The sequence below is a fragment of the Oncorhynchus nerka genome, linkage group LG24, assembly GCF_034236695.1.
Source record: "Oncorhynchus nerka isolate Pitt River linkage group LG24, Oner_Uvic_2.0, whole genome shotgun sequence".
Taxonomy (NCBI): domain Eukaryota; kingdom Metazoa; phylum Chordata; class Actinopteri; order Salmoniformes; family Salmonidae; genus Oncorhynchus; species Oncorhynchus nerka.
Window position 1 is genome coordinate 78,530,998 of NC_088419.1, and position 22,794 is coordinate 78,553,791.

At 42.8% G+C, this 22,794-nt stretch overlaps 1 protein-coding gene across 1 annotated transcript in view; it reads right to left on the minus strand.

The window, feature by feature from the left end:
• The window catches only part of LOC115121285 (tensin-3-like), a 143,741-nt gene extending 124,488 nt beyond the window's left edge, over window positions 1–19,253 (minus strand). The window contains exons 1-5 of the mRNA XM_065008519.1: window positions 19,149–19,253; window positions 15,192–15,356; window positions 14,973–15,023; window positions 14,662–14,784; window positions 14,408–14,472 (exon numbers count right to left, since the gene is read on the minus strand). Coding sequence (XP_064864591.1) covers window positions 14,408–14,472; window positions 14,662–14,784; window positions 14,973–15,023; window positions 15,192–15,341 — 389 coding nt within the window. The 5' untranslated portion in view covers window positions 15,342–15,356; window positions 19,149–19,253. The remainder of the gene's footprint in view (window positions 1–14,407; window positions 14,473–14,661; window positions 14,785–14,972; window positions 15,024–15,191; window positions 15,357–19,148) is intronic.
• Window positions 19,254–22,794: the final 3,541 nt, after the last annotated feature.

The window sequence follows — 22,794 nt, forward strand, 5'->3', positions numbered from 1 at the left end:
GCACTGAGGAGGACATACACATTCAGTCTAGACCCAGGTCTGCACTGAGGAGGACATACACATTCAGTCTAGACCCAGGTATGCACTGAGGAGGACATACACATTCAGTCTAGACCCAGGTATGCACTGAGGAGGACATACACATTCAGTCTAGACCCAGGTCTGCACTGAGGAGGACATACACATTCAGTCTAGACCCAGGTATGCACTGAGGAGGACATACACATTCAGTCTAGACCCAGGTCTGCACTGAGGAGGACACACACATTCAGTCTAGACCCAGGTCTGCACTGAGGAGGACACACACATTCAGTCTAGACCCAGGTCTGCACTGAGGACACACACATTCAGTCTAGACCCAGGTCTGCACTGAGGAGGACATACACATTCAGTCTAGACCCAGGTCTGCACTGAGGAGGACATACACATTCAGTCTAGACCCAGGTCTGCACTGAGGAGGATACACACATTCAGTCTAGACCCAGGTCTGCACTGAGGACACACACATTCAGTCTAGACCCAGGTCTGCACTGAGGAGGACACACACATTCAGTCTAGACCCAGGTCTGCACTGAGGAGGACATACACATTCAGTCTAGACCCAGGTCTGCACTGAGGACACACACATTCAGTCTAGACCCAGGTCTGCACTGAGGAGGACACACACATTCAGTCTAGACCCAGGTCTGCACTGAGGAGGACATACACATTCAGTCTAAACCCAGGTCTGCACTGAGGAGGACATACACATTCAGTCTAGACCCAGGTCTGCACTGAGGAGGACACACACATTCAGTCTAGACCCAGGTCTGCACTGAGGAGGACACACACATTCAGTCTAGACCCAGGTCTGCACTGAGGACACACACATTCAGTCTAGACCCAGGTCTGCACTGAGGAGGACACACACATTCAGTCTAGATCAAGGTCTGTACTGAGGAGGACACACACATTCAGTCTAGACCCAGGTCTGCACTGAGGAGGACACACACATTCAGTCTAGACCCAGGTCTGCACTGAGGACACACACATTCAGTCTAGACCCAGGTCTGCACTGAGGAGGACACACACATTCAGTCTAGACCCAGGTCTGCACTGAGGAGGACACACACATTCAGTCTAGACCCAGGTCTGCACTGAGGACACACACATTCAGTCTAGACCCAGGTCTACACTGAGGAGGACACACACATTTAGTCTAGATGCAGGTCTGCCCTGAGGGAGACACACACATTCAGTCTAGATCCAGGTCTGCACTGAGGAGGACACACACATTTAGTCTAGATCCAGGTCTGCCCTGAGGGAGACACACACAGTGCATGAAAAAGCACATTTACAGGTATAATACTCCAGTGCACGAACGTGTATATGTCCGGAAAAGGTTCAGTAAATCCCCAGAAACAACATCCACCCATTTACCAGGACACGTCTTGAAATTCCAGTTTGACGTCAGTTGCACTACATCTCTTTTCACGTCCGCTCACGTCTCTCCCATAATTGCCAGTAAATAATATTGCACTTGTTCAGGTTGCACATGCTTATACTAGTTATTGCTAGCTTGCCTTAGTTTCTTATTATTATTATCTAATAGTTACTTTACCCTGCCTTTATGTACATATCTACCTCAAATACATTGTACCCCTGCACATTGATCTGGTACCAGTACTCCCTGTGTGTAGCTTAATTATTGTGTATTTTATTTTTCCTATATATATTATAAACAATATATATATTCTGCATCGTTGGGAAGGGCTCATGAGCAAGTATTTCACAGTAAAGTAATGATTTGATTTGACTAGTATATTAAAAACATTTAAATGTTTAAATTAATGAATTACAGTGAATTATGAATGCATTACTTTTAATTGTTTTATGTTATTAATATCACATCAGGGTTCCTACACATTTTCAGAAGTAAAATTCAAGCACCCCTATCGAGGTTTTTCCAGCCCCTCACAACATCCCTATACTAAAACATATGTTAGGTCCTTGGGAAAAAAAACACACAAATCCACTTATTCACTTGAAGGATCATTTATTTCAGTAGAGCAGGAGAAAGCGGGTCACAGTATCTGCATTTTGGCTAAGCAGGGCCTAAGCAGGGCCTAAGCAGGGCCTAAGCAGGGGGGGCTACTTCAGATAAAGGAATATTCCAAATTCAAAGATCACAGTACTGACAGGACTCATCCAGTTTGGCCCATGGCGAGCCTCCATTGGGGTTCCTGTATTGCTATAGTTTTGAGGGTTGAGGGGGTCTGTGGAATCTACTGTAGGTTGCCTTGAAGAAAACTCCCCAGACATGATCCGTGTGGTGTGGCTCGTCAAGGTGCTCTGGTCTCTTTCCAAGCAGCTCTGTAGTTCTTGACAAAGACACACTGGTTTGCCGTTTTGCAGGGCATCCTCTTCATCGCTCCTCAGGTCAACATTAACTCCAGTCCAAATGTCTCTCTCATCCTCTGCAGGCATTCTCGACCATGCATATAGAAGCACAATACAAATAGGACGATAGAACACAGTAAACAAATGCATCAGTCTCAAATCGAATCGAATCATATTTGTCACATGCGCCAAATTCAACAGATGTAGACCTTACCATGAAATGCTTACTTACGAGCGCTTAACCAACAATGCAGAGTTTTTAAAAAGTAAGTAAGAAAAATTTGCTAGATAAACTAAAGGAAAAAATAACAATGACAAAGATACGGGTAAGTCAAGGTAATTGAGGTAATATGTACGTACATGTATATAGGGGAAAGTGACTATGTGTAACAGTATAACTTTAGACTGTCCCTCGCCCACACCCGGGCGCGAACCAGGGACCCTCTGCACACATCAACAACAGTCACCCACGAAGCATCGTTACCCATCGCTCCACAAAAGCCGCGGCCCTTGCAGAGCAAGGGGAACCACTACTTCAAGGTCTCAGAGCAAGTGACGTCACCGAGTGACATCACTAACCAAGTGACGTCACTAACCCGTCACTAACCAAGTGACGTCACTAACCCGCACCACCACTAACTAGCTAGCTATTTCACATCCGTTACATATGCATACAGTAGATAATAAACTAATAAACAGAGTAGCAGCAGCATATGTAAAGAGGATGAAGGAATGTGAATGCATGTGTGTGTGGTATCAATATGCATGTGTGTGTGGTATCAATATGCATGTGTGTGTGGTATCAATATGCATGTGTGTGTGGTATCAATATGCATGTGTGTGTGGTATCAATATGCATGTGTGTGTGGTATCAATATGCATGTATGTGTGGTATCAATATGCATGTGTGTGTGGTATCAATATGCATGTGTGTGTGGTATCAATATGCATGTGTGTGTGGTATCAATATGCATGTGTGTGTGGTATCAATATGCATGTGTGTGTGGTATCAATATGCATGTGTGTGTGGTATCAATATGCATGTGTGTGTGGTATCAATATGCATGTGTGTGTGGTATCAATATGCATGTGTGGTATCAATATGCATGTGTGTGTGGTATCAATATGCATGTGTGTGTGGTATCAATATGCATGTGTGTGTGGTATCAATATGCATGTGTGTGTGGTATCAATATGCATGTGTGTGCGTGTGGTATCAATATGCATGCATGTGTGTGTGGTATCAATATGCATGTGTGTGGTATCAATATGCATGTGTGTGTGGTATCAATATGCATGTGTGTGTGGTATCAATATGCATGTATCAATATGCATGTGTGTGTGGTATCAATATGCATGTGTGTGTGGTATCAATATGCATGTGTGTGTGGTATCAATATGCATGTGTGTGTGGTATCAATATGCATGTGTGTGTGGTATCAATATGCATGTGTGTGTGGTATCAATATGCATGTGTGTGTGGTATCAATATGCATGTGTGTGCGTGTGGTATCAATATGCATGTGTGTGTGGTATCAATATGCATGTGTGTGTGGTATCAATATGCATGCATGTGGGTGTGGTATCAATATGCATGTGTGTGTGGTATCAATATGCATGTGTGTGTGGTATCATGTGTGTGTGGTATCAATATGCATGTGTGTGTGGTATCAATATGCATGCATGTGGGTGTGGTATCAATATGCATGTGTGTGTGGTATCAATATGCATGTGTGTGTGGTATCAATATGCATGTGTGTGTGGTATCAATATGCATGTGTGTGTGGTATCAATATGCATGTGTGTGTGGTATCAATATGCATGTGTGTGTGGTATCAATATGCATGTGTGTGCGTGTGGTATCAATATGCATGTGTGTGTGGTATCAATATGCATGTGTGTGTGGTATCAATATGCATGCATGTGTGTGTGGTATCAATATGCATGTGTGTGTGGTATCAATATGCATGTGTGTGTGGTATCAATATGCATGTGTGTGTGTGGTATCAATATGCATGTGTGTGTGGTATCAATATGCATGTGTGTGTGGTATCAATATGCATGTGTGTGTGGTATCAATATGCATGTGTGTGCGTGTGGTATCAATATGCATGTGTGTGTGGTATCAATATGCATGTGTGTGTGGTATCAATATGCATGCATGTGTGTGTGGTATCAATATGCATGTGTGTGTGGTATCAATATGCATGTGTGTGTGGTATCAATATGCATGTGTGTGTGTGTGGTATCAATATGCATGTGTGTGTGGTATCAATATGCATGTGTGTGTGGTATCAATATGCATGTGTGTGTGTGTGGTATCAATATGCATGTGTGTGTGTGTGGTATCAATATGCATGTGTGTGTGGTATCAATATGCATGTGTGTCGGTCCCTTTCCGGCGCCAACAGAGATGGCCGCCTCGTTTCGCGTTCCTAGGAAACTATGCAGTATTTTGGGTTTTTTTACGTGTTATTTCTTCCATTGTTACCCAGGAAATCTGAAGTTTTATTACATACAGTCGGGAGGAACTATTGGATATAAGAGCAACATCAACTTACCAACATTACAACCAGGAATAGACTTTCCTGAAGCGGATCCTCTGTTTGGTCCACCACCAAGGACAATGGATCGGATCCCAGCTGGCGACCCAAAACAACGGTGCCGCAGAAGGGGCAGACGGAGCGGTCTTCTGGTCAGGCTCCGTAGACGGGCACATCACTCACCGCTCCCGAGCTTACTACTCGCCAATGTCCAGTCTCTTGACAACAAGGTAGACACAATCCGAGCAAGCGTTGCCTTCCAGAGAGACATCAGAGATTGTAGCGTTCGTTGTTTCACGGAAACATGGCTCACTCGGGATACATCATCAGAGTCGATACAGCCACCTGGCTGGCAAGACACATATTCCGACACCACAGCAGTGAACCAATACACTCCTGTATTGTATATAGACACCATACTGCACTCCTTTCTCTAGTCTAGCTATATCCATACACATACGCACATACACACGCATGCACGCACGCGCACACACACACACACACACACTGGGGTAGAGATAGGGAAGCTGACACAGAGGCAGGAGGAATGTTATCATCATTTAACAATCACTACAGAGAGTCAGATGACAAGCACGGGGGAACACACACACACCCACACACACACACCCACAAAAACCCACACACTCACTTCCAAAAAGCATGCACACACTGGAAATAAACACTTCCCCTTTCCTGCAATTGTTCTTCCCATCTTGTGACCCTTCCATTATCTCTCAGTGACATTACTGACACTAAAGTGAACTGAGGAGGACACACAGGGTTGCGCCTCAAATGGTGCCCTATTATTCCTTCTATAGTGCACTACTTTTCACCAAGGCCCATAGGGCTCTGATCAGAAGTAGTGCATTATGTAGGGCAGGGATGATTAACTCCAGTCCTCAGGGACCACACATTTTCTTTATCCTTAGCAAAGCACAGCTGATTCTTCTAATTGCATTGTAAACTGAAGATCATGATTAGTTGATTATTGGAGTCAGGTGTGTTAGCTGGGGCTTTGGCAAAAGTGTGACACCAATCAGGCCCCCCGAGGACTGGAGTTGCCCATCCCTGATGTAGGGAATAGGGTGCCATTTTGGGACACAAACATTAAAGTCAACTCTGGTCCTAGGAGGACACACAGCCTCACACATATGTCAGAGGACAGAACTACAAACAGAAAGCAACTCAGATGATATACTGTAGATATGTATCAGATAATGACAGGAAGTATTGCACAACAATATTTCATCACAGCAGAAAATCGTCTGTTGATATTGAACTAACGATTCCAAAGGCTCTATAGATGATTGGTTTGACGGGAATCTGTGGAAGCCATGAGTTGTGCTTGTTTTGTCAGCCAGCAGTGGCCTGTCTCGGTGTCTCTGATGTAAGTAAGTGTTTGTTGCTGCTCTGTCTTCTGGTGTCAAAGCCACATTTTTCTTGTGGGATTTATAAAGTGTATTTAATATTATATGATAGCTACAGTGCCTTCAGAAAGCATTCAAAACCCTTGACTTTAACATTTTGTTGTGTTACAGGCTGGATTTAAAATGGATTAAATGTAGATTTATTTTGTTACTGGCCTACACACAATACCCCATAATGTTAACGTGGAATTGTTTTACAAATTACGTAAAAATGAAAATCTGAAATGTCTTAAGTCAATAAGTATTCAACCCCTTTGTTATTGGAAGCCTAAATAAATTAAGGAATAAAAATCTTCATAACAAGTCACATAATAAGTTGCATGGACTGTGTGTGTGTGCAATAATAGTGTTTAACATGAATTTGAATGACTACCTCATCTGTGTACCCCACACATACATTTAACTCTAATGTCCCTAAGTCGAGCAGCAAATTTCAAACACAGATTCAACCACAAAAACCAGAGAGGTTTTTTAATGCCTCGCAAAGAATGGCACCTATTGGTAGATGGGGGCATCTCCTTGAACTCGGCATGGCCTAGCGACTAGGTTGATGCCATTTGTTTCCCTTTCTGTGATGATTTAAGCCTGCACATTTTGGGATTTCAGCCCTATTTGATGGTAAAGTTCATACTTCCCCTTTAGGATATGAAGGGGACCATTCAATCTTTTCATGTTGATATCTGTAGAGGTACAGATGACCCTGAACACATCCTTAGGGAGAATCTCATATGTTTCAGACTACATGATGCGCGCAGCTAGAATAACTCTGTGGCTTATCCACCCCAAACTCCCCCCCGATGAGCCCATCGAAAATGGCGTGTCTCTGTGTGACGCAGAGGCCATAATTTGTCTAAAGCATCATTAAATCACTACTAGTCAGGCTTCATTCCGGGCTTACTATTTGCTCGGTTGCTACGGTCAGACCAAGCGTGTGGGGCATCAAGTGGGGCATCTCCTTGAACTCGCTAGAGACTAGGTTGATGCCATTTGTTTCCCTTTCTGTGATGATTTAACCGCTTAAGGATCCACCCTCTTTTTTTCAATTTTCGCCTAAAATGACATACCCAAATATAACTGCCTGTAGCTCAGGCCCTGAAGCAAGGACATGCATATTATTGGTACCATTTGAAAGGAAACACTTTGAAGTTTGTGGAAATGTGAAAGGAATGCAGGAGAATATAACACAATAGCACAATAACACAATAAAAGATAATACAAAGAAAAAAAATATATATTTTGTATTTTTTCACCATGAGGCCAGTGGGGACTTTAAAACAGTTACAGAGTTTAATGGCTGTGATAGGACAAAACTGAGGATGTATCAACAACATTGTAGATATACCACAATTACTAACCTAATTGACAGTGTAAAGAAGGAAATCTGTACAGAATATACATCCTGTTAGCAATAAGGGACTAAAGTAAAACTGCAAAAAATTTGGCAAATTAACTTTATGTCCAACACAACACATCACCGAGTACCACTCTTCATATTTTCAAGCATGGTGGTGGCTGCATCATGTTATGGATATGCTTGTCATCGGCAATGACTAAGGAGGTATTTTTAGGATAAAAATAAATGGAATAGAGCTAAGCACACACAAAATCTTAGTGGAAAACCTGTTTCAGTCTGCTTTCAAACAGAGACTGGGAGAAAAATTCCCCTTTCAGCGGGATAATAATCTAAAACAGAAGGCCAAATATACACTGGAGTTCCTTACTAAGATGACATTGAATGTTCCTGAGTGGCCTGGGTAAAGTTTTGACATAAATCGGCTTGAAAATCTATGGCGAGACATCAAATTATCTGTCTAGCAATGATCAACAACCAACTTGACAGAGCTTGAATAACATTTAAAAGAACAATGCGCAAATATTGTACAATCCAGGTGTACAAAGCTCTTAGAGTCATACCCAGAAAAATTGACATCTTTAATCGCTGCCAAAAGTGATTCTAATATGTATTGATTTAGGGGTGTGAATACTTATGTCAATGATATATTTCAGTATTTCATTTTCAATGTTTGCAAAAATTTCTAAAAGCATGTGTTCACTTTATCATTTTGGAATATTGTGTGTAGACGGGTGAGAAAACAATCAATTTGATACATTTTGAATTCAGGCTGTAACACAACAATGTGGACTCAGCCAAAGGGTATGAATACTCTATGAAGGCATTGTACATACCTACATGTTATGTATCATCTACAGTATATTCTATATGTATGTAGGCATGGCGCCGACAGACACAGTCGCCTGTTTCTAGCTCCTAGCCAACTTGGCAGAATTTGGATTTGTTGTTGTTATTTCTTGCATGATTTGCTCAGAACGTTTCTAGTACTATTACCTACAGCCAAAAATATCTTTGGAACATTAGACTGGCAGTCTTTGGTTAAAGTCACTGTTTTGTACATTCCCCCACAAGCCGACACAGAGACGACGCCTCTCAAGGAACTACACTTGACTTTACGCAAACTGGAAACTGTATATCCTCAGGCTATATTTATTGTAGCTGGGGCCTTTAATAAAGGAAATCTGAGGAAAACACTCCCAAAATTCTATCAACACATCTCCTTTGCTACTCGCTGCAGGAACATTTTGAACCATTGCCACTCTCCCTTCCGGGATGGCTACAAGGCCCTCCATCTGACCACACCTCCATCCTGCTCCTCCCCGCCAATAAACAGAAACTGAAGCCGGAAGCACCCGGGGTAATGACTGTTCAACATTGGTCTCACCAATTGGAATCTATGTTTCAAGATTGTTTTGATCACGTGGACTGGGATATGTTTTGGGGTCGCCTCTGGGAATAATATCGAAGTATACAGTGACTTGATGACTGTTTCATGTCTAGTCCTGCTCATCCCCTCCGGCGTGCCATCATCGCCAGAATACTAACCACCGGTCCTGGGAATCATCATTACACACACCTGGCAGTCATCGTTATGATTCACACCTGGACCTCATTACCTCCCCTTTATAGGTTTTACCTGCACCTGCTACTTGACTCACGGCGTCATCATTACAGACTGAGTTCATCAGGAAGTGCATGGGGAACGTTGTTCTTACTGTGACAATTAGAACTAAATCCAAACTTAATTGCAGCATTTGTGCAAAAATTAAAGCGAACCATCACATTTAACCATGGCAAGGTGACTGGGAACATTGACATGTACAAACAGACCAGCTATGCCCTCCGTAAGGCAATCAAAGAGGCAAAATGTTAGTACAGAGACAGTGGAGTCGCTATACAACAGCTCAGACACGAGACGCATGTAGCAGGGACTCCAGACAAACACATCTTAAAAAAAAAGAGCCAGACACGTCAGACACCGACACCTCGCTTCCTCGCTTTCTTCCCCTGCTTGGAAGAAACAACACACAGCCGGCGACGTGTACCCTGCCACTCAAAAGTACTATGTGCTCCGTGGCTGACATGAGTAAGACATTCAAGTGTGTTGACCCTCACAAGGGTCTGAACCCCTCCCTGTGCAACTGGATTCTGGACGTCATGAAGGGCCGACCCCAGGTGGTGAAGTTAGGAAACAACACCTCCGCCACGCTGGTCCTGAACACGCGGTCCCCACATGGGTGCGTGCTCAGCATCCTCCTTTACTCCCTGTTCACCCATAACTGCATGACCATGTGCTTCTCCAACACAATCATCAAATTTGCTGACGACACAAGTGGTAGGCCTGATTACCAAAACAGCCTACATAGAGAAGGTGAGGAGGTGAGTGCCTTGGCAGAGTGGTGACAGGAAAATAATCATTCCCTCAATGTCAGCAGAGGCCGCAGTGGAGTGGGTCAAAAGCTTCAAGCTTCTCGACGTGCACATCACTTTGGACCTGAAATGTTCCCTTCACACCAACAGTGTGGTGAAGAAGGCGCAATAATTTGGCTTGGCCCCTAAGACTCTCAAACTTCTACAGATGCACCATTAAGAGCATCTGGTAGGGCTGTATCACCGCCTGGTACAGCAATTGCACCGTCTGCAACCGCAGGGCTCTCCAGAGGGTGGTGCAGTCATCCCAACGCACCATCGGGGCCACACTGCCTGTCCCTCCAGGACATTTACAGGAAGGCCAAGAAGTTAATCAAGGACCTCAGCCACCCGAAACACGGCCTGTGCACCCCACTTCCATCTAGAAGGTGGAGACAGTACAGGTACATCAAAGCTGGGACCGAGAGACTGATAAACAGCCACCACTAAACGGTCTCTGCACAGTCTCTACCATCTGTCCAGTATCCTACTCTGCCCCTTAGTCACTGTCACTAGCCGGGTACCACTGAGTACTCTACCCAGCACCTTAGGGAATGCTGCCTTATGTACATAATCATTGAACACTGATCACTTTAATAACGTCTACACACTACCCTGAACAAAAATATAAACACAACATGAATCAATTTCAATGGTTTTACAGTTCATATAAGTTACAGTTCATATAAGGAAATCAGTCAATTGAAAGGAATTCATTAGACGCCAATCTATGGATTTCACATGACGGAATACAGATATGCATCTGTTGGTCACAGATACCTTAAAAAAGGTAGGGGCGTGGATCAGAAAACCTGTGAGTATCTGGTGTGACCATTTTCCTCATGCAGCGGGACACATCTCCTTCACATAGAGTTGATCAGGCTGTTGATTGTGGCCTGTGGAATGTTCCACTCCTCTTCAATGGCTGTGCGAAGTTGCTGGATATTGGTGGGATTTGGAACATGCTGTCGTACACGTCGATCCAGAGAATCCCAAACATGCTCTATGGGTGACATGTCTGGTGAGTATGCAGGCCATGGAAGAACTGGGACATTTTCAGCTTCCAGGAATTGTGTACAGATCGTTGTGACATGGGCCGTGCATTATCATGCTGAAACATGAGGTGATGGCTGCGGATGAATGACAAGACAATGGGCCTCAGGATGAATGACAAGACAATGGGCCTCAGGATCTTGTCACGGTATCTCTGTGCATTCAAATTGCCATCGATAAAATGCAATTGTGTTCGTTGTCCGTAGCTTATGCCTGCCCATACCATAACCCCACCTCCACCATGGGGCACTCTGTTCACAACAATGACATCAGCAAACCGCTTGCCCACACAATGCCACACACACTGTCTGTCATCTGCCCAGTACAGTTGAAACGAGGATTCATCCATGAAGAGCACACTTCTGCATCGTGCCAGTGGCCATCAAAGGTGAGAATTTACCAACTGAAATCAGTTAAGATGCTGAACTGCAGTCAGGTCAAGACCCTGGTGAGGACGACGATCATGCAGATGAGCTTCTCTGAGATGGTTTCTGACAGTTTGCACAGGAATTCTTCAGTTGTGCAAACCAACATTTTCATCAGCTGTACGTATGGGTGGCTGGTCTCAAACATGGTCTGCGGTTGTGAGGCTGGGTGGACGTACTGCCAAATTCTCTAAAACGAGATTGGTGTCACTGATTAGGTGAATGGATAAGGCGGAGTCAGGCGCAGGACACAGGTACAATGTATGAGTAATAATCAGAGAATTTACTCAAAAAATAAGCAATGTTCCAACAAGGAAAAACACAAATATCCAGAGCACAAAATAACAAAACCACATGACAATGACAATCACGCACAAAACAGAAAGGGAAGCCAGAGGGTTAAATAAGGAACATTGATTGTGGAATGGAAACCAGGTGTGTACAATGAAGACAAAACAAAACGAAAATGAAACATGGATCGGTGGTGACTAGAAAGCCGGTGACGTCAACCGCGGAACGCCGCCCGAACAAGGAGAGGGACCAACTTCAGGGGAAGTCGTGACAGCTGGAGGCGGCTTATGATAGAGAAATTAACATTCATTTATCTGGCAACAGCTCTGGTGGACATTCCTGCAGTCAGTATGCCAATTGCACGCTCCCTCAAAACTTGAGACATCTGTGGCATTGTGTTGTGTGACAAAACTGCACATTTTAGAGTGGCCTTTCATTGTCCCCAGCACAACGTGCACGTGTAAAGATTATAATGTTTAATCAGCTTCTTGATATGCCACACTTGTCAGGTGGATGGATTATCTTGGCAAAGGAGAAATGCTCACGAACAGGGATGTAAACACATTTGTGCACAAAATTTGAGAGAAATAAACTTTTTGTGAATTTTAAACATTTCTGGGATCTAATCATTTCATCCATGGGACCAACACTTTACATGTTGAGTTTATATTTTTGTTCAGTATATTTATATATAGTATCTACTGCTGAACTAAATTTGTGATAATCTTTTAATTTTGATTATTGTGTGCTTGTTTGACATTTACTGCATTGATTGATAGGAACTATGAATATAAGCATTTCACTGCAACAACACCTGCTAAACTGAGTACGTGAACAATAAAATCTGATTTGATTTGGTTCTACATGGGTTAAGTTAACCCCTCCCCTTTACACAGGTAACCCCTGGCAACACGATCCCTGCCCAAAATCTATACAATGGTTGGTAACAGTATACATTTCAAAGTCTCTGTCATCAACTTTCCTGCCCTTTGTCTCGTACTGACTGAATTGACTGTCCATCAGAGCCCGTATTCATACAGCGTAGTAGGAGTGCTGAACTAGGTTCAGGCCCCTTGTCCATTCATTATAATCTACAAGGCAAAACTGATCCTGGACCAGCACTCCTACTCTGAGATGCTTTATGAATACAGACCCCGATCCTTTTCAAGCTATTATACAGTATAACTGTGTCGCTGGTTTTCTTTCATATGAAACATTACATTAGAAACAATACAAGCCATGTTAGTAATAAACCCTCCTCTCTCTGCATTCCTGAGGAGAGGTGGACACTGTACAGATGTAGGATCTTAGTTTGATCACCCTGTTGCAGGAGAACTTTCCTGCAATGCAAAACGTGTAGTGTATTTTAGGTTTAATTCTAAAGTTTGTAATTTCCACTTTGAAATTTCAGACTTGATTTTTACATACAAAAATGTCTGATATTTATAATCCACATAATAATTTGCATTTCCTGTTGCTGCGGGATTATTTTCCTGCTGTAGCAAATTGTCTCAAATGAAGATCCTACATCTATAGCTTTAGTATAGTATTAGCATACAGTTTTAGTATGGCTTTTACCCTAGCTTTAGCACTGTGCTTTACCCTACATTAATTCTACATGGCTTCTCTTTCCTTTCAGGACTCCGATAGCTAGATGGGTAATCAATCATGTTTATTTGGAAAACTGATCCTGATAATCATACAAAGCTATCTTCTTCTCTTCTGATATGTAGGCTTATCCAGGACACTGTCTTTGTTCAAAGAGGAGACAAATGCAAGATATGCCAGGAATGTTTGAGGCTTGCACTTTTTAGACTGGGCTAGAAAAAAATGTGCCAAACTAGCCTGCCAGGCCATAGCATCGTCACTCCGGGAGATCTGTACACATGAGGCTCCTGTTGCTGAAGGCTATATCCCATATCCCGAAAACATATTCACCAGCCCTCTGATTGACCTATTTCCAATAAACTTTCTCAGTCACAGAAGGCAAATCTATAATCCAGAATGCCTTACCAGTCAGTACAGTTTATACAATGTGTGAACTATGATAAAATTAACATTTAAATCCACATTTTCTGAAGCTCACCCTAGTCCCCATACTCCATAGTAGTTGCCACACAAGATTACCACTTGATCCCAGATGGCAACGCACATTTAGAGAGATACGGAGTAAATAGTAATTAGTAGTGACTAGTAAAGTATTCCGGATTATAGATTTGCCTTCGGTGACGGGAAATGTTGATCAGAAATCGGTAAACTAGAGGGCTGGTAAATATGTTTTTAGGACATAGGATGTAGCCTGAAGGGCTACAGAGTGAAGGGGCTAGCCAGGCCAGTGACATTTTGCCTTTTCAAACATCTCAAGGCATAGATTTTTTTACCCAAATGTTAACCGGGCTTTAGAAATAGCGGACTACTAGCCTGGCTGGTCAGTGCCCATAATCCTTACATTCCCATCCCTGAAGTTAAGGCTAGCTTCCCCTGGATACATTTCAGTAAAAGTGATAATGTTAACATCAGTGTTACCTGGCTGATATGCTGCTGAAGTGGATGTAGGAGGCCACCATCACCCCGACTCTGCCTTGACCACCCTGTAGGGGCCGGAGCCAAGACACAGGTCAGGAGGTCAAAAGAGGAGCAAGGAGAGGTAGGAATGTTGGGTGTGTCTAATAAGCCTGTGTGTGTGTGTGTGTGTGTGTGTGTGTGTGTGTGTGTGTGTGTGTGTGTGTGTGTGTGTGTGTGTGTGTGTGTGTGTGTGTGTGTGTGTGTGTGATTCCTACCTGACAGTGCATGACCAGAACATGCTGTGTGTGTGAGTGGAGCCAGTTATCCATGATCTTACACACACCATACATCTGTTCCATGGACGGGGCCAGCAGGTCTAGCCAGCCTGTGTCCAACACCTGAGACAAAACACACGCACACACATAACATGCACACGCACACACATAACATGCACACGCACACAGTAACCTTGATTAATAACCTTTCTTGAGATCTGAAGGCTTTTGTTAGCTCCCCAAGCTAGTCTTTAGCTCAGTGGTCTTGAGTAGTACACACAGAGAGGCAACAGCTACAGTATTCATTTCACCTTGGGGTTCATCTGGGTCAGGCTATCATTCTTCTCTGAGAGGTTGATCACCTAGGGAAATAAAATACACATTTTAGACAATTTTTTCTGTAGCTCAATAACTACTGATGGAGGGACGAGGGAGATGAGGAAGAGGAAGACAATGATGAGGATGGGTGTATAGATCAATTATGGGCCAGACTACCACGTTTAGTGGTCTATAGCCCCTCCATTCCTCACCATGTAGTTGTGGCCATGTTTGGATTTGAGCATCTGTGTGATATCATGCAGGTTCTGGAGGTAGGTCTGGTCTGGGCATGCCTGGGGGAAGGATACGGTGATGATGCGCTCCGTGATGTAGTCCAGGTCAATTCTGTATCCCTCCTCCATGACTGGGATATTAGACTGATGAGAGGGAGAGGGGTTTGTGATTGTTTATTTCATATGTTTCCCATGCTAATAAAGCACCTTTGAAAATTGAATTGAATTGAGAGAGACAGAGACACAGAGAGAGAGAAAGAGAGAGAGAGAGCTAGAGAGAGAGGGGGAAAGAGAGAGAGAGTTTCACATACACACTCTTATCTCTGTAAAACTACCCAGATATAATAATAGGGGGTTAAACATACAGACCACTACCACTCACTGGGCCGCACCTACGTGGCAGGTTGGCACATCAGTTACACACAGACTGACCTACGTGGCAGGAGTGTTTCACTTTGACTCAGCAGAACTTCACTACACACAGGACTGAGGTTTGAGACATTATGCCCCCAGAAACTCAATGCCAATGGGAAATCATTTTTTGCCAACACAGCGATACAGCTTTAGGATATTAATTTGATCACCCTGTTGCAGGATAACTTTCCTTGTAGTGTATTTGAGGTTTAAAAAGGCTTCTGAAATGTAAAATTTCCACTTTGTAATGTCAGATGAAAAATGTATCAACCCCTAAAAAAAATGTCCATTAATTATAATCAACATAATAATTCATATTTCCTGTTGCTGCAGAATAATTTTGCTGCTGTAGCAAACTGGCTCAAATGAAGATCCTACTTCTGTATATGATTTCACATTTAGTCATGCGTATTAGCTAATTCTTTAGTCTTAAATCCGTTGACTGGAAGTTATGCTCGGTGAATGTGGAATCGGGAGTTGACAAATGAAAAGATTAGAGTTAATGTAACAGATTAGTCATAACCCCTCCATAACCTCTCACTCTCTCATTCAGTCATGCATACACACACACACAAACACACAGACACACAGACAGACAGACAGACAGACAGACAGACAGACAGACAGACAGACAGACAGACAGACAGACAGACAGACAGACAGACAGACAGACAGACAGACAGACAGACACAAACACCTCCAGTCAGTCGAGGCAGAAGTGGATGAGGCTGTGTCTGGAAGGATGATGATGTCTGCCGAGTGCCCAAAACATGAATGAAGTCATCCAGACACTCCTGTACCTACTCACTCTCTGAAGTGATTCACATTAGATACTGCAGTCCATGCTAATTCTTCCTCAACAAAGCCAGCAATAGTTTCATGTCTGAAAACGGTTTATCTGTCTTTATCTTAATGTATCTGAACATATTTATAATTGTTTGACCTAGGAATATGTCAGATGCAAAACTTGTAAAAGTGAGAGTGATTAGAATTGAAATAAGAAGTGTTTTAGAGTAACTGTGCTTTGCTGTGGGAAGTCTAATTTCTTCCCTCTCACACCGCTCTGGCTGTATAAACTCACCCATTCATCCTGCCTCTGAACTCTAGACCTGCATGTAACAATATTTTACATACATGTTACAACATATCTACAGGACACACACACACAGAGGCACACACAGACACAGAGACAGGCACACACACAGACACAGAGACACACACACACACAGAGTCACACACAGACACAGAGACACACACAGACACAGAGACACACACACACACACAGAGAGACAGACACAGAGACACACACACACACAGAGGCACACACACACACAGACACAGAGACAGACACACACACACACAGACACAGAGACACACACACACAGACACAGAGACAGGCACAGACACACACACAGAGACAGACACACACAGACACAGACACAGACACACAGAGACACAGACACAGAGACACACACACAGAGGCACACACAGACACAGAGACAGACACAGGCAAGAAGGGCCAGACTGAGACAGGGCCTAGAGTGAGTCAGGTGGCTGGGCCAACCTTTATTTTACCCTGACCATGTGATCAGGATACAGCAGCAGAGTAAACATTGTTACAGTCAATTTCACCAGAACACGAGGTGGTGCATGCTGCTGCCAGGCCCGGCGACAGTCTCCATAGACACTCTGACAACTCTGCCATGCCAAAGTGAGGAAGACTGGCAACCCACACACACACATAAAAGATCTACGCGGCACACACATGCACGACATTTCTAAGTGACCCCAAACTTTTGAATGGTAGTGTATGTGTGGGCTTCTCTCTCTCTCTTTATTTCTCTCTTTCCCACTTTCTCTCTCTCACTCTCAATCACCCCCCTGAACATATCCAGCTGGAACCTGTGCTAGACTGACTGGCTGGCTGACTGGCTGCCTGCCCTGTCCTTGGGCCCTATGTAGTCCTAGTGGAACTTGTGTGTGTTTAGATAACAACATCAGACAACATCAGTCAGACAGACTGATTACCATACAGTGCTGAGGACCCTACATAATGCTGATGATGTCACACGTGTCCTGTAATGACAACATCAGACAACATCAGTCAGACAGACTGATTACCATACAGTGCTGAGGACCCTACATAATGCTGATGATGTCACACGTGTCCTGTAATGACAACATCAGACAACATCAGTCAGACAGACTGATTACCATACAGTGCTGAGGACCCTACATAATGCTGATGATGTCACACGTGTCCTGTAATGACAACATCAGACAACATCAGTCAGACAGACTGATTACCATACAGTGCTGAGGACCCTACATAATGCTAATGATGTCACACGTGTCCTGTAATGACAACATCAGACAACATCAGTCAGACAGACTGATTACCATACAGTGCTGAGGACCCTACATAATGCTGATGATGTCACACGTGTCCTGTAATGACAACATCAGACAACATCAGTCAGACAGACTGATTACCATACAGTGCTGAGGACCCTACATAATGCTGATGATGTCACACGTGTCCTGTAATGACAACATCAGACGGAATCACTGCCTCCAGTGATGATGTCAAAGAGATGATAAATTACAAACACTCTCGTCCTCCCTCAAACACCAATATCCAGGCAATGTCAATACTACAGGCAAAGGCCTCAGTCTAACTACATTAGCCAAGCCTCAGTTCTAACACTACTTGTCTGTTTATTGAACACTTTTAGACCAGTACCCCCCTATACTTGTCTCTGCTCTACTTGAGAAAAAAGTGATTGACACACACATGCCATAGGGTGTTCTCAGTGTAGAGTAGTCCACAAATCAAACTAACCATGTCTAATTAGATGTTTTTTACCTCACGTTTGCAAGGAATGTGTCCCAAAATGTATCAGAGACGTCCTTTCTCCGTTTGTCTATTCTTTTCTTTCTTTAATGGATAGCACAAGTTGGCAGTGAACCTCAATCCCACAGCCTGGCCCCTTTAATATTAGTACAACAAGAGACAACTCAGTATAATATCTTCTTAGTCTCCACTTCACTAATAAACATCATTACCCATGAGTCTTCATGGCCCTGGAAATGCTCAAGCAAAGTGCCAACTGTGTCTGAGGCTCCACAATGTCTTTCTTCCCCTTTCTATTCCTCTGCATATCTTAACACCAAAGTGTGGTTTATGACTGTCTGAATCCCCTCTTTCTATCATTCACTTATTCTCTTTATCTAATTAGAAACAAGATTTGGATCAATTCCATCTCAATTCCACTTGTCATTACAAAATGGACTCCAAAGGGGAAAATCAATGGCCAATTCAAGTGTTGAAATAGAACTCCTCAACCCCCGGCTTAGAGCAGTAGGTAGCTAAAACACTTTTACTAAGAGCAGCTTATCATGACTTCCACCTCACTGAGTCAGTGTTAGTTAACACAAGAGGGAGAGAGCTTACTGCACAGAGACAGCACACACACGTTTGCACTCACATGCACACAAACACGAGAAAGCAGAGAGGCTTACCTAATAGTGGGCTCCTATCAACTGTGAAATCCCCAAAGAATATCTACTGCACTTTTATATGTCTACTGTTTGTGAGAGAGAAAGGGTTGAGACGGTGTAGGGGTGGAGACTATGTATGAGAGAGAGAGAGAGAGAGAGAGAGAGAGAGAGAGAGAGAGAGATTTACTGTAGTTGGTTTAAATTGCACTTTGCCCCTGCCTTTTCAAGTAATGACATCTATTGACTGCTGCTGATTCAGTGTGTGTGTGTGTGTGTGTGTGTGTGTGTGTGTGCCAACGTACGTGCTGTGCCTTTATTACTTTCTTACTTATGCACATCACTACCTTCGGAGCAAATCAAATCAAATCAAATAAAGGTGTATTTTGTCACATGCAACGAATACAACAAGTGTAGGACCTCTATACCAGGCGGTATAACCAAGTCCTTAACCAACAATGCATTGTTAAGAAAAATATGTTTCAAGAAAGTATTTACTAGAATAAACTGAAGTAAAAAATGTATAATAAATAAGAAAATAGAAAAATAACAAATAATTAAAGAGCAACAATAAACCAAAAGTGTGTGCGGGGGCAAATGAAGACATTTGCCAGTTGGTCAGCGCATGCTTAGAGGACACATCCTGGTAATCTGTCTGGCCCTGAGGCCTTGCGAATGTTGACCTGTTTAAAAGTATTACTCACATCGGCTACGGAGAGCGTGATCACACAGTCTTCTGGAACAGCTGACGGTCTCATGCATGCTTCAGTGTTGCTTGCCTTGAAGCAAGCATAGAAGTAATTTAGCTCGTCTGGTAGGCTCGTGTCACTGGGCAGCTTGCAGCTGTGCTTCCCTTTGTCTACACCTGTTGTATTCGGCACACGTGACAAATACATTTGCTCTGACTTGATTTGATAGTCTTGATAGGAGCTCATCCATTTTATTATCCAATGATTGCACGTTGGCTAATAGGACTGATGGTAGAGGCAGATTATGCACTCTCCGTCAGATCCTTACAAGGCACCCCGACCTACGTCCCCGATATCTCTTTCTCTTCTTTATGCGAATCACAGGGATTTGGGCCTTGTCTGGTGTCTGAAGTAAATCCTTCGTGTCTGACTCGTTAAAGAAAACATCTTTGTCCAGTTCGAGGTGAGTAACCGCTGTGCTGATTGATATCCAGAAGCTCTTTTCAGTTATAAAAGACGGTAGCAGAAACATTATGCACAAAATAAGTTACAAATAACGTGAAAAAACACACACAATAGCACAATTAGTTAGGAGCCTGTAAATCGGCATCCATCTCCTACCGCGCCATATCAGCATATAGGCTATCGAAGACTCCTCTCCAGCACACTCTGTTCACAGTTGGCTTCTATCCAGCTAGCCAAACAAGAAGTTGTTTTCTCATAGCTTCTTCAACGATATAATTAACAGCTACAATTATATCTGGCCACAAAATAAGAAGGCCTCTCTTTGAAGCCTCAAGTGGCAGGGGGAAAAGGCTGTAATGTGACCTGTATCCATTAGATGGTGCCAGAAGACTATTGTTTGAGTCAGTAGCGAGCTCATTTAGGCATAGAAATGTAAACAGTATTTTATGTCAAACGTATTTGTTTATGCATGAACACAGTTACACACATTTATGTCGAGTTGTCGAGTAAATAAGCAGAAATATTATACAAATCCAGCAAAAGTACCATAACAAACATTTACACTTTCCCATAGATTACCACTTATACTGACCAGATCTCTAGTGGTCGCTCTAACAAACGTATTCAGAAATATCCAAGGGAGCAAGATCAGGTGGGACCATTCTAGCCAATGTGTTAGTTAAACAACAGGCGTGTAAACAACAGGCACAACGTTTACCACTATTTACCACAGCTACAGTCGCATTTGGCTATATCGTACAAATTAATCAAAACAAAAATGTGCTTTTTGGTCCTAATATAAGGTTAGCAGTGTGTTTAAGGTTAGGATTATATTTAAAATCACATTTTAATAAAATAAATTGTAGTAATAGGCCCCCGCTTTTATGACGTTGTGACCGTGACAACTCGTGGCGACCAGGCACAACTTTTTTTATTTATTTTTATTTTTATTAATATCAAATCAATACATAAAACACATGAGGGAACACAAGCATACATAGATTACAAACAATAGACAATCGAGCTAGGGGGTACAATATCGCATTACAATTACACAAGGACCTTAAGGGACATGCATATACTTACAATTCTAACAGCTTTTTTTGTTAGTAGAGCATTTAACCGTCTTAAAATACAGTTCAATTTCTTTTTGTAGGGTACGAAAATGTGGTTTTCTGTTTGTAAATTTACATTTGTGTATATGAAATTTGGCCAAAAGAATAATGAAATTAATTACATAAAAATGATTCCGTATCAGTCTACTCTACTCAATGACACCCAGAGAACATTAGTGTCATAGCTTTTATTGCGGGACCTGAAACCACTGTGAATTGAGACACATTTACTGTACCAGTCAACCTACTATTTGTATTGAACACTATTCCAGAGGAAAAACAATATGACCTGGATGTTTTGGAGCCTGATAACTCTGAGGAGGACTATCATTAGGTAAGGCTGTACAGTGCAATATAAATGTCAATATGCACAATAGGCTGGGTAGGTACATTCCCGCAGTCAAAGTCCCTCAATAAGAGCTACTATGACGATAATATTTGCGTGAACTCTTCCCAGTTATTTTCTGTGGGAGTAGACTCATACTCCATTTCATTGCTCCACATTCCAACACTCCGACCATGTTTAAGATTATGTAGTCTAAATGCGGCATGATTCCACCAATTGTAACCTTCTGTATTGCTTTCAAATAGGGACTTTATTTTGAAGCCGAAACGCAAATTCCACTTAACCCTGTCCGGTCAAGTCATACTAGCCAGATGAAGCTAGCTGGCTGTTTATAACGTTTGTTTTGGGCAACATGGTTAAGTAGCTGGCTAGCTAGTGATTTCAATAGAAGAACAACAAGTAGCTACCTAGCTAATACTTACTCACATGGATTCCTAAACCATTGCTAAGAATATTGAAAATGACTTGCAGTTTCGACTGGTTATTGTTTTCAGGCTGGTTGCATTGGTGCTAGCTAACTACCCCAGAAGTTGCTAATAACATCTGTATCACATATATTTGCAAACATTTTTGATCCTGGTCTAATTTCAAATGCTCACACAGACGTTTTCCCATTCGTTCGAACAAATAACCAACGCAGTATTGTACAGCTTTGACAGTAATGGTGGCGCTTGGCTTGCACATGCATATTCAGCACACACCATTCTATAATAAAATAGTTATTTGACGTGTCAAATTAAAGCTTACTTAACGGTCAAATTGTGTTATTTGACGTGTATCTTTTGGACACGCAAAGACCCAAACGGCGTTCCATACGTAACAACATAGTCATAACGAAACTTTGATTCGGTCAAATAAGCCACACGTAGCAAATAAACCATTACATTTTCTGTTAACCAAATTCGACACCCTCGTTGACCTCCATACAAAAACTGAGCGCCACCTGCTGGATAAGAGATATTTTGGGCCCAGTTATCCCATGGCGACTTTGACAAGCAAAACTCATGCCTAGAAACACATCATCGGGTCTAAGGGGCCTTATCGTGCCGAACTAC